This window comes from Dreissena polymorpha, chromosome 1 (assembly GCF_020536995.1).
Source record: "Dreissena polymorpha isolate Duluth1 chromosome 1, UMN_Dpol_1.0, whole genome shotgun sequence".
Taxonomy (NCBI): Eukaryota; Metazoa; Mollusca; class Bivalvia; order Myida; family Dreissenidae; genus Dreissena; species Dreissena polymorpha.
This window is the reverse complement of record NC_068355.1, coordinates 20,000,959-20,014,622: the sequence shown is the minus strand read 5'-3', so window position 1 is coordinate 20,014,622 and position 13,664 is coordinate 20,000,959. Positions and strand designations below refer to the sequence as shown.

At 34.7% G+C, this 13,664-nt stretch overlaps 1 protein-coding gene across 3 annotated transcripts in view; it reads right to left on the bottom strand.

The window, feature by feature from the left end:
• LOC127873321 (epithelial splicing regulatory protein 1-like) overlaps positions 1 to 13,664 on the bottom strand; it is a 120,963-nt gene that overhangs the window by 34,570 nt on the left and 72,729 nt on the right. For 2 of the 3 annotated variants that reach the window (XM_052417145.1, XM_052417155.1), the window contains exon 5: positions 10,348 to 10,399. Coding sequence is in view for 1 of the 3 variants with exons in the window: in XM_052417135.1 (XP_052273095.1) it covers positions 5,009 to 5,068; positions 6,008 to 6,047; positions 7,834 to 7,855; positions 8,464 to 8,523; positions 9,055 to 9,099 (227 nt within the window). In the remaining 2 variants the exon portion in view is untranslated. Of the gene's footprint in view, positions 1 to 5,008; positions 5,069 to 6,007; positions 6,048 to 7,833; positions 7,856 to 8,463; positions 8,524 to 9,054; positions 9,100 to 10,347; positions 10,400 to 13,664 lie in introns of those variants that run through there. The other variant, XM_052417135.1, reaches the window with a different exon arrangement.

The following is a 13,664-nucleotide window of genomic DNA, read 5'->3' as shown; positions in this document are numbered from 1 at the left end:
TATGTTATTGAATAAACATGACTATTGCCAAGCAATATGTCCCCTACCGGCTCCACCACTGTCAGATTAATTGTTTTATTTGTTGCCATAGCAACCAGATTTTTTGACGTAGGAACAAAACAAAATGACATGCACAATGCCCATATTGACATCTATCCATGTTTCAAGTTTCATGAAACAATATAAAGAACTTGTTAAGTTATCGCAGGATGACAAACCAGACACCCACAGCGAAAACCATAAGTCCCCTCTGAGACAACTTCTGTAGGATCAATATGTCAAGAATGAGTTAAGTCCCTCTACGATGAGATATAATAGAGCGAGTGTTCATTATATTATATTATAGCACTACTTATAAGTTAATGGATTGATTGATTTTGTACACTAATTGATACCGGGTAGTTGGATATCTGGATTGAGTGAAACACACATGCATGTCATGTCATAAACCAGCAGTTATATATACATACTTTCCAAATGATTTCACATTTGAAAGTGATGGTAACCATTACATTCCAGGATAAGTCCATAGATAAAACAAAGCAATTTCTATTCAATAACAATCTCTTATGTCTTATCCCATGGAGAAACAAAAACTACATCCATTTGCATACACATTATATTCAAAACTCACATTATGATTGTTTCAATCATCTAAGAGGGCTTGGCGCTGGCAAAGTTATACAAGTACATCGCTAAAAACTTCTCAAACACTTGAGGATTGTAATCCCATAACTTCGGGGGCCCGTACTTGCGCTTCGAGTGTAGCCAAGGCTTGCACAAAGTCTTTCTTATGAGGTGATTGGCTGAGTCGGACCAGACAAAGATTTTGATGCCGTTGTCAGACGTGAAGTCAAGGGTATTGAGCTGCACCACAAGAAAGTTGAAGGTGAGAGGGGAACAGTTGATATTCAAGATGGTCACTGGCTCCTTGAGGACACCTGCACTGGACTGAAAATGGGCAATGTCGTCACAGATAAATCTACACAGGCTAATCAGGGACATTACTTTCCAATTTTACCAAATATGAAACAAATAAAGACACATACTTTTATTCAAAACATTTATAACACTATTTTCATCAACAAAACACAAGGATGGTCCTGTTGAAGACTGTCTGAGTACTGAGTACTTGATAAGTACAAACCTGAAAAACCAAACAAATTTTATATACATATCATTACTTTGTGAGTTACAAAGGGCTTTCTTAATCCCGCGTACTAAATCTGTGCCGCTTAAAACACTCTTTATGCTTTTTCTTGTTTTACTCCTACTAAATTTCAAGCTAAACTTACTCATCATGTAGTAGCTGTAAACATTCAATAAAGCTTGAGGTAAAAAAAATGCCTTCTAGTGACAAGAAAGTTCCACTATATATATATAAGGAAAATGTAAGGAAAACTGGTGTCCATGTCTTTCAACTGACTGGATCCCATTTCAAACTGGGCCTAAATATCATTAGATAAAATCTTCTGAGCAAGTTTCATGATGATTGGATTAAAAAAATATAACTTCTTAAAGAGTACTTTAAATATTTTGCAATTGCCATGTAAAGAAAATTGCCCTTTTCTCCATGGCCTCCATGCTTTGTCATTTGGGAAATCAGCTGAGAAAATCAAAAGAAAAACAAGAGCTGTCATCATAGGATGACATATGCCCCCTATATACGCTTTGATAGAAGTTATGAAGGCTATATCTAAGTTCAAGGTGAAGGTCACATGGTTAAAAAATTGAATATGGAAAGGCCTTGTAAATATACACATGCATACCAAATATGAAGGTTATATCTCAAGGGACATAGAAGTTATGATCAATTTTCGAAACCTAAACGCAGATTTCGAAACCTAAATGCGGACCCTTATTTCAAGGTCAAGGTCACAGGGGTTAAAATTGTGTGCGTATGAAAAGGCCTTGTCCTAATACACATGCATACCAAATTTGAAGGTTATATCTCAAGGGACATAGAATTTATGGGCATTTTTTGAAACCTTAGTTCAAGATCAAGGTCACAGGGGTAAAAAAATTTGTGCGTAAAACTATGGAAAGGCTTTGTCCATATACACATGCATACCAAATATGAAGGTTATATCTCAAGGGACATAGACCATATGAGCATTTTTCGAAACCTAAACTCACAGTGTGACGGAAAGACAGACGGACAGTCCGATCCAATATAAGGCATATTCATGAAGATTGTCAAAACAGTGACTTCTAAAGTGTTAAAATAACTTTCAATAATTCGATCCAGTGACCTCATTTTATACCTTGCCTGGCCCAGAGTCAAACTCTGCCGAGAAAGGATGGGGACAAATATTCTGACAAAGTTTCATGAAGATTTGTAATAAACTAGGACTCTAGAGTGTTAAGAACGCAAGTATTGACGATGGACATTATACAACAGACAAAAGGCAATCATAAAAGCTCACCATGTGCACTTAAAATGCAGAAAGATTTTCAACAATGTTTTTGACAGGTAAGAAATAACAAGAGCACCTCTTGCGGGTGCAGATCGCTCATCTAGTTTTCTTTTTAAAGGTGAAGGGACCTTTCTCAATTTCATTCACAAAGGAAGGAGGGGTGGAGTGGAGGGGGTGTTTAGTGTGGGTGTGGTGGTCATTTATTAGATGATCTTTAAGAAAAAAAGAAAAAAAATGGGGGGGGGGATTCGGGTGGGGGGGCTTAGGGGATGGTTTGGGTTGAGTCTATTGTGGTATGTCAGGTAAGAGTAGTTTTGTCAAAGTATCAATCAAATCTAATCATAAATAAAGAAGTTATGGCAATTAAGCAAAATTTAATAATTTGACCTTGAGAGTCAAAGTCATTCGAAGGTCAAGGTAAAATTCAACTTGCCAGGTACAGTAACCTCATGATAGCATGAAAGTATTTGAAGTTTGAAAGCAATAGCCTTGATACTTTAGAAATAAAGTGGATCGAAACACAAAATTTAACCATATATTTAAAGTTACGAAGTCAAAAAAGGGCCATAATTCGGTAAAAATGACAACCAGAATTATGCAACTTGTCCTTTTACTGTACCCTTATGATAGTTTGCGAGTGTTCCAAGTATGAAAGCAATATCTATGATACTTTAGGGGTAAAGTAGCTTTGATACTTAAGGAATAAAATGGACCTTAACACAAAACTTAACCAAAATTTTAAATTTTCTAAGTATAGAAAGGGCACATAATTCTGTCAAAATGCACGCCAGAGTTATCTAACTTTGCCTGCCCAGTATAAGTGATAGTAAGTAAGTGTAGCAAGTTTGAATGATATAGCATTGATACTTTCTGAGAAAAGTGGACCTAAACACAAAACCGGACGCTGACCCCAAGGTGATGACAATAGCTCTTTTTTTTTTTTTTCAAAAAATAGACGAGCTAAAAATAACAGAACCAGCTACTGTGTATAAATGCAAGTTTGATGAATACATACTTGCCTCCTCCTTACTACTGCAATGCAGTTGTAAAAAGATCTTCCTCTTCCTGCTGTACTGCTCTCTGCAAAATAATACTAGGTCTCAAGAATACAACAGTTCTTTGAAGATCACCTGACATAATATGCATCTACCAATTATTAAATGCAGTGCTTTATTAAATTTCAAATCAAAGAGGTCATTTTGGCATAGTGAATATGGTGTCCATCTGGCAAGGGGAAGGTTTGATCCCTGCTATGGGAGCATTTGCTAGTTCTCCTCACAGACACCAAGTAATGGTTCCACCCAGGAAACAGACTTTTAAGTGTATGAGTCTTTAAAGAAAATCATTGTATTCATGCTAAATAAATAAAAATACACGAGGCTTTGACAGTATTGCACATAATTCAGGATTCCCCACCTTTTGGTTAAAAACCCTTATCAATTGAAACATGCACCTTCCTTTCACACTGCTCTTTATCTGTCCACTTCTTAAATGTTTCATAATGAAATAAACTATCCAATAAGCAGAACAATACTAACATACACAGATAAAGGTGACTCCTGATGCAGCCAGACAAAGAGTTACCACAATTTGTACGCTCAGGTAAGCTAAAAATTAGTCCAACATATTTTGGGGTTGATGTTCCTTCAGTCCACAACTTTGCTTATAATCGGGCCATGATGGCCCTGAGGTGACCATCTGCATTCAAGGTGCATTGTCTAAGGCTTAATGTGGTGACCTCCTTTTTACCACACTTTACCCATATTCAAAATAATATATAGCTAAAACTATATGAATATTTATGCGAATAATTAGGGATTACAGTGTCCAATATTCAGATGCTGGGCAGCAGATAAGATTTCATGTCAATATGTTTTCACTACAAGCTTTGTAAACAGAGAAGTTTTTTTTCTCTGATAACTTTTTGTCAATAAGTTTTTGGCAATTAGATAAAAACTTACATATTTTCTCATATGCAGCCATGTGTTTGGTACTATAATTGGGCTTTATTATCTTGTCCTTTAAAGAGTATTGCATGATCCAGCCCTTGCCCATACTGTTTTAATATGACCGTTCATATCAATGTTGCACGCAAGGCGCACTTTTTGATCACCACATGTGCGATTTAAACTGAGGGTATACCCTTCACCTTTCGGGATGGTTATGGTCACTTAAGGAATTGTAAATTTTTCGGCGCACATTCTGATAATGGAAGTATCCTAGCCAAACAGATCGAAACGGTACAACATGTACGATTAAAAATCGATCGCAATTAATTTTGACCCCTTTTCATAACTGTTTTATGTACAATTGATTTTTAATAATGGTATTATGGCAAATTCAATTGTAAAAAAAACAAGAGCTGTCTCCATCGGAAGACATATGCCCCCAAAAAACGCTTGTTCGAAAGCTAAACGCAGATTTTGAAACCTGAATGCGGACCCTAAGTTCAAGGTCAAAGGGGCCAAAATTTGTGTGAGTATGGAAAGGCCTTGTCCATATACACATGCATACCAAATATGCAGGTTACATCAGAAGCAACATAGAAGTTTTGAGCATTTTCGAGCGGAATAAAAGAACAAAGATCTTACAGGCAGTAGAAACTGTCGGTGCATTGCTTCAGTACTGAATGTCAGGACATCGACCTGTTCCTGGAGAGATATGTTTACTCTTGCATGTCTTATATCATGACCACAAAAGAACTTAAAAAGCTGAAATGATATTGATTAAACACTTTAACATATTTATAACTAAAGATACATGCAGACTGTACCTCTTGTTAAAGCACTCAGAAAGGCCTGAATTATTCTTATCAAATCATATTTTTACACAAGACCCAACACTATCTTTTTTTTATGTTCCAAAGTTTTTAAAATGCTCAAATAATCTTGAACTTACCGGTATATTTTAACAAACTATATAAACTTTATTGAAGTCAAAAGTGTCTATAAGAGATTTTTAAGCCATTTATAATAACTTTTGTTCTTGAGGTAGCAGCAAAACTAAAAAAGCTCTATTTCACCATAAAGAGTCCCCTTACTTACAAAACTTACTTTACAATGAATTTGCAAGCTATTTAAATTAGGAGTTAAGTTTCATTGATAAAAAATCTGACTTTTGTTCCTTAGGTTTGGCTCTAGCCATATATATATAATAAACTGCCCCACCCCCTGACAGCCATGTTTTTCAACAACCTGGAACCTTGAGACAAATGTTCCAAGAATGATTTCATTAAGATTGGGCAAAAAATAAGCCTTCAATCGTCTCAAATTTCAAATACTGACAACAGATGATGCACAGCGCCCCATAAACGACTGTCAAAAAAGCTCATCACGGACAAAGCGAGCTGCAAATAAAACATTTATCTTAATATTATTCCTAATGTTACTCTACAGGCTACTTTATTGACTTCATTGAATAAATATTGTATTCCTATGATTGCACAATCATTTAAGCTGCACTTTCCTCAAAATCTACAATATACCAGCTTAAAAGATTACTTGAGTTTAGCATGGCAAAGCTTTTTGTTTTTGTTCATCACTTAACAAGAAATTCTCTATTAAATAATGAATGAAGAAACTTGATTTTACCTTTATTTTCTCGATTGCGTTTTTTTGTACAGCTTTCAGCCTGTAAAAATAAAAGAATTTATGTACACTTCAATATACATGTAGGCCATTATAGTGATTTTCATCAATATACACAATAGACATGTTCGGCATACTATACTGTCCAACCATCCTCAAACTTATTAGTTTTAACAATTTTTTTTATAAAACCTATTGACATACTTTTTTGCTTAAGTGACTAAGATTTAAAATAGGCAAAGAAATTATTTGGACAAGTCTGTTGGACCAAGTTCATAAGATATGTCAATAAATGTGGCCTCAACTTTGTGCACATAGTACAAGCTAATTATGCTCTATAGACCTTTCATAATTATTTAAAGCTGATCACAAACTCATCATATTCAAATCTGTTAGAACAAATATTCTGGGCATAGTTGCTAAAACTTGTAACGACCATTTAATCTAACAACAATTAATTTTTGCATCAATATATTGACTTAAATGTTAAGACTTTAATATATGTGTTAATTGAAATCAATTTGTAGTCTGAAAAAATTGAAGATGTTTGATAATGATATTACTCTTAATAAATTTTATTTGGGTTTTAAGTTTACAGACTGTATACCTTAACTGCATGGCCTTTAAGTGCTTACCAACCTTATTGAATTTTCAGTTTTGACAAAAGTGTGAATTCTAAATGTGTTTTTCTATATCCATGTTCCCTTGCATCCATGTTTTTTTTACAAAAGGACTGGAAACAGCAGAGCTAAGAATGACTTCAAGCATGTTCTATAGCAATTTATGGAGAATTAGTTTGACCCCTGGAAAAAATGCTTTTCCATGGAAGCAAACCATTTTTCAACAGTGTCATTTCATCATAAGAACAAATGTTAAGAACAAGTTTTATAAAAATAGGGCAACATACAAGTAAAAAATGTCCCACAATAACCACAAGCACAAATCACATGTATTACAAGCCTTTTCAAGATGCCTGTGACACAAGTAGACCAATGTTTTTTGTGTACCAAAAAAGACATAACTTGAAATAACAAGAGATGGGTTTGTAAGAAACACATTGCCCCCTTTTGCGCTGCTTTGAAGCCATATATTTGACCTTATACCTTTCACCACTCTAAATGTGCATCTCTATGAGATACACATGCATGCCAAATAACAAGTTGCTTTCTTCAATATAGCAAAAGTTATGTCCAAGTTTAAAGTTCTGACGCTGATTTGAAGCCATATACTTGACCTTTGACTTTGAAGGATGACCTTGACCTTTTATCACTAAAAATTGCGCAGCTCCATGAGATACACATGCATGCTAAATATCAAGATGCTATATTCAATATTGGAAAAGTTTTTCATTATTGCAAAAATTTAAACAAGGTAAAAGTTTGAAAACAAAATGACAGACAGGCCAAAAACAATATACCCCGAATCATTGGATCCGGGAAGCATAACAAAGCTAACACCTGTGTGACACTCTCCATATGAAAGTGAGGGGACTATGGGGTGAGTGGTATGATAAAATATGGCTAAGACTCAGACATTTTAGAGCCAAAAACTAATTACAATTTGAACATGGTTGTTGTATGAACACATCATTTTGGTATAGTTTGTTTATAATCCAAGCCAGGTGTTGCTAGGCAATAGCTAGTAATTTATTTTGAATTATACAATACAGTAATTTCACTGCTTCCATTATTTTAGCATTCTGGTTTAAAGAAGTTGGTAATAAATTCTTTGGACATTAACAATATTATTGACAGATAAACAAAGCAGTGTCTATATTCTGCCCAAGACAATTGAGGGAATGCAAAAATTAAGGCAAGTATAGTACATACTTTTCAGGTGTGCTGCTGGTAGCTGAAAAAAAACAAAAGTACAAATATAAAATCAATTTCCTGACACAGTAAATATCTATACATATAGTACATATAATGGCCAAACATGTTCACAATACATGTACTTACAAAAATGCATCTGAGTGCCTTTCTATTTTGACAGGCTTGAAGAGATGTTGACAAAATGTAATTTCTTAATCATGTAGGATCCTTGAAACTCTATGATACTTTACTTACATGTACTTTGTTATAAAAGCTAAAACTAATTTAATATCCCTTGTTACCTTTGAGGTAAGAAGTGGGGTGAAACATCATGCCCTCATGGAGGTCAACTGCGGTAAGTTGTTTAAAATTGCACGAGAAATTACTAATTTTAGTTTTTAAAGCCACTAGTAGTGTATGTGGCTTCCATGAGAATGATGTCTACTCAAGAATGCAAACAGTTTAAATGTACATCTGCTGTATTTCATTATTGTTTATTTTCTAAGACATGCAATCTTTCTACTTCCTATTAATAGTGTAATAAAAGTAGCTGCAGAAATACAGAATTAAATTTGTAAACTGTTAATTAAAGTGCCTTCATAACTGTCAATAGAAAAATGAAACGTTTGGGTTACTTTGTATTCATACCTAATGTGTTTGCACATGGCGTGGACGTAGTCACTGGGGCAAACGAATCCTCCTCCACGTCTGAAATGAGCATAATCAATTTGCAAAAATGAGCTCCTCCTTTGGAGCATGAAAACCATTTGTGTAACATATCTAAGGCATGCACATAGAATGCAGAGTTCCTGATTATTTTTTCCCATATCTAATATTCAGTAGCAGATAATGTATTTGTTTAAGATTTACACCATTTAAAAACAAAATTCTCCAAGAGTCAAATCACAGAAATAAGTGAAATTTGTAACATTTTTCACAGGGGACAAAAATACAAAAACTATGACTGCACCAAATTGCTGCAGTCGCTCTCTGAAAAGGGGGTTTAATGCATGTGAGCATATGTTGTCCCAGATTCTCTAGTGCAGCCTGCACAGGCTAATCAGGGACCACACTCACTGCTTTAATGATATTGTTTGTTTAAAGAAATCTCTTAGCAAAATTCTTGTTTAACCTGACAAAACAGAACCACCATCTGAAAGACTCAGTGATTCCAATGCACCTCACAAATGTTATTTGTTGCAAGTGTATAATGATATATATTCTTAAAAAGGTAGTTACCTTGCATATCTGTTGCGCATGGAGTCAGAGTGATATATCTTCCATCTGTGTGGGATTAGAAAATAAACTGGTTATCTAGAGATGCCACAGTAGATAAACAGAATCACAATCTACATTTCCTTAGCAGCCAAATGTTAAAATATTGTATCATTGAAATGCGTTGTTGGAAAAGAGGCTAGTCTGAGAAATGGACATCTTCATATCATACAGAACCATGCATTCAAAATTGTGTAAAAATGGTACATTTTTAAAATGTCTGAATGTTTTGTTGGAAAGTTGCTTCTATGGTGTCCATGGTAAATCTCTTCACATTTGACAGTGGAGAGTTGAATGAGGATTATTGGCAACTCTATCAGTTCCCCATCTCAATGGATATAAGACCATTATTAATAAGTAAATATGTATTCATTAAAAATGTGGCCACATGTGGCCACTGGGATGTGACTAATTTTGACACAAGAAGCATGACTTGAGATAAGTTTGTTGATTTCCTCTAGTTGATGCTAAATAGTACATATGAAATTGTTTTGCTTCTCAGTTTCAAACAAACGGATATTCCCAAAAAATCTTATCAAAGAAAAAAAACTAATGATCCCTTAAGCAAGTTTTAACTTGTGGATCATTATTTGAACAATATTAGTACAAGTGTTCTTGATGCTTCTGCATCCACAATGTTTAATACTTTGAACCAAGAGTTTTAAATGTTTGCCCCCCATTGGCACAATTTGAACACATTTTTAGATAAGTATAATACCATATTACATGCAAAAAATGAAATTTCGTTACAAATGCTTTAATGAAAAAAACTGTGTTTGCCACATGACCTCTTTAACCAACAATCATGAATCCATCAGAATCTGCCCAGCATTTCATTATTAGTTCCTATTAAATAAAGTAGATGTAAGCTATGTACACATACCCATTATTTTTAGGTTATTGTTTAGAGCCTGTTCAGCTTCTTCTTTTGATGAGAATTTAACTAAAGCTCTCCCGCTTTTTTTCCTTCTGTTGTAGTTTACGTCAGAAATACATATTGGGCTAAAAAATGAAAAACATAGTATAATGCAAGGATGTCAATAAATAAGATTGGAAACAATTCAACAAAGCTTACACAAAAAATGTGTAACACTAAGCTATTGAAAATAATTGATTGCCTGCCAAAAATTGCATCAAATGTAATGTAATGATAATAACTTTGTTTTATTGATTGTAAGAAATAGATTTACTTATGTCTATGTTCAAAAGGTGCTAATGCAAATGTAATATATACTTTACAGGTGCACACATACATTCCTAATATCTTTATGTGTGGCTTTACCCGGTAAGCCCCTCATCTCCACTGCAACTGAAATGAGAATGATCTTACATGATAATCATATCACTAAAGGCACTGCAGTTGTTTGCAATTGTTTGATGCAAACTTCAGTCTTCAAAACCAAACAACAACCACAGTGTGTTGAAGAAATGCATAAATAAAGTGAAATCATTTCAAAGTTTTTGTTACTTAACACATATTTTTTAAACAATAGTATTACTCCAAAGAAGAAAATCAGCTGAGAGGAGAAAACAATAAAAAGGTCAATTTGCACAAATCGGCAGGTTATTATTATTTTGTATTTATTTCCTTGTCATGTACTTCTATGATGTTTAGTTTTTGTATAAAATTTTGAATTTGGTGTATTTAGTTAAGTTTAAACCTATTTATTTAAGCTCGATTTCATCAAAAGCCTATGGCTTATTCAAATGCTCTTTAGTCCATTTCCCGGGACTAAAAACCAGCACTTGCTGTCTTTGGAGAAGATCCAAAAAATGCTCTGACAGTGGGGATTGAACCCGGGACCTCCCGATTGCTAGGTGGACACCATATCCACTACACCAAGGCAACCTCATAATGGTGCATTTAATTATTGTTTCCCCATTTTAAGACATGCAACATATCAAATTTGTATGAATAGTCATTTATTCTTAGAAGCTGCAGAAATATATGTATATATATAAATATACATAAATTACTAATGTTACTTGATAATCGTGAATAGAATGAATTAGGCAAATATTTTCTGTGCTCACTCTTGGTTGTATGTTTAACATGATTTTATTTTATCTATTTCCCTAGATTCCTGCATAAACAACTACCAGCCCTGATGTAGAAGATTTCTGTTGCTTCAGCTCTGGGGTAGGGGACGTCTGTTGGTTCTGAACTGGGGTAGTGGACTTCAGTCCCTTTGTAACTGAAGACTACTGTTGGGCCACTTTTATTGTAAATTGTGGCTGCCCGTCCTTCATTTCTAAAACTAAGAAATAATTAAAATAAATAAATTGATGGCAAAAAAAGAACATAATGTGCATACAGTAAATGTAAAAAAATATAACGAAATAATATAAGGTGCACAAACAAACACCAATCCCCTTAGCTGTTGTTTGAAGCCACACAGCAGAAATTCAAGATTGATCTTCTTTTCAGGTACCAAACATCTGACACTTAATGTTTTTCATAGTTGAAATATAGACACATTATTAAAAAAACACTTCCATAACAACATAGCTCCTTACTACTGAATGACTGAAAACTGTATTTAAGCAGTCTATCTTAATTATTGTGTTCATCTGGCATGAGCAGGTTGTGCTCAGTTGGGCTAATAAAATGTGCATAATTTATCTATACCTTCTACAGCATGTCTTATGAATGCATACCTCAGTCCGCTCTCTTCTTAATTTCAATCGTAATAATGCAACAGTTGACTCCATTATTGTAACTGAAACAAAAACAAGGGCTGTTTGTAAAACATGCATGCCCCCCATATGGGCTGTCCATTGTAGTGGCAGCCATTGTGTGAATACGATTTTTGTCACTGTAACCTTGACCTTTGACCTAGTGACCTGAAAATCAATAGGGGTCATCTGCGAGTCATGATATATCTACCTATCAAGTTTCATTATCCTAGGCCTAAGCGTTCTTGAGTTATCATCCGGAAACCATTTTACTATTTCAGGTCACTGTGACCTTGACCTTTGACTCAGTGACCTCAAAATCGAAAGGGGTCATCTGCCAGTCATGATCAATGTACCTATGAAGTTTCATGATCCTAGGCCAAAGTGTTCTTAAAATATCATCCGGAAACCATTTTTACTATTTCGGGTCACCGTGACCTTGACCTTTGACCTAGTGACCTGAAAATCAATAGGGGTCATCTGCCAGCCATTATCAATCTACCTACAAAGTTTCATGATCCTAGGCATAAGCAATCTAAAGTTATCATCCAGAAACCATTTTACTATTTCGGGTCACTGTGACCTTGACCTTTGACCTAGTGACCTCAAAATCAATAGGGGTCATCTGCGACTCATGATCAATCTACCTATCAAGTTTCATGATCCTAGGCCTAAGCGTTCTTGAGTTATCATCTGGAAACCATTTTACTATTTCGAGTCACCGTGACCTTTGACCTAGTGACCGCAAAATCAAAAGGGGTCATCTGCGAGTCATGATCAATGTACCTAAGAAGTTTCATGATCCAAGGCCCAAGCGGTCTTGAGTTATCATCCGGAAACCACCTGGTGGAAGGACCGACAGACCGACATGTGCAAAGCAATAAACCCCCTCTTCTTCGAAGGGGGGCATAAAAATAGGACAGGAGAGAAAATTGTATCATTTATTTATGCCATCACTCCAAGTTGCTGACACTGATGTTAACATTCTTTAGTGTCATGTAACCCTATTTTGTCCTTGGTCTTTTCCTTCAAAATAAATATGATTCAAATTAACAAAATGTTTTCTAACAAAACACTCAAACAACATGATATTATTGTCAAAATGTCACTAAATTAAATAAAATACCATACATAATATTGAATACAGTATAAATAGTAAGACTTCAACCTCTACAATTAATTAAGTATGCTGAAAGAAATAATAATGATTTCAAAAAGGCATTAATATTAACAGATTGAGAGAAAAGATACAAACAAATCAGGGAAGCTTGGATGCAATCTTAAAATTGGTCTCATCCTTACGAAATATCAAATTCAAATATTCAAATAGTTTTGCCTTTATTTTGATTCAAAAACTATCCCAAAACAAGAAATGTGTTTGCCAGAAACTGCCCCCCTTTGATTTATTTAATAAAAAAAATTATCATCTGGCAGTTTCAAATAATTATCTCCCTTTAAAGCTAATTACTTCCCTTGGATTTGTTTTTTGACCTTTGACCTTGAAGGATGACCTTGACCTTTCACCACACGAAATGTGCAACTCTATAAGATACACATGCATGCCAAATATGAAGTTGCTATGTTCAATATTGCAAAAGTTATCCCAAAATGTTACAGTTGGGGCAAACAAACAAACAAACCAACGGATAGGGCAAAAACAATATGTCCCCCACTATAGTGGTGGGGGACATAACATTTTTTTTTTAATCAATTGTGTTGAAATTGTTTAAAATCAGCAAAATATAGTTCATTAGTGGCCAAATATACTAAGCCAGAAGCTAACTGCCTATCTAGTAGTATGCGTTAGACTTTACTTGCCAACAAAAGCCCACTGACCTTAAATGTAGCAGACTTAAGGTTGACGTTGCTTCCCTTTGGGGCGAGGGTGCACTTGAGGC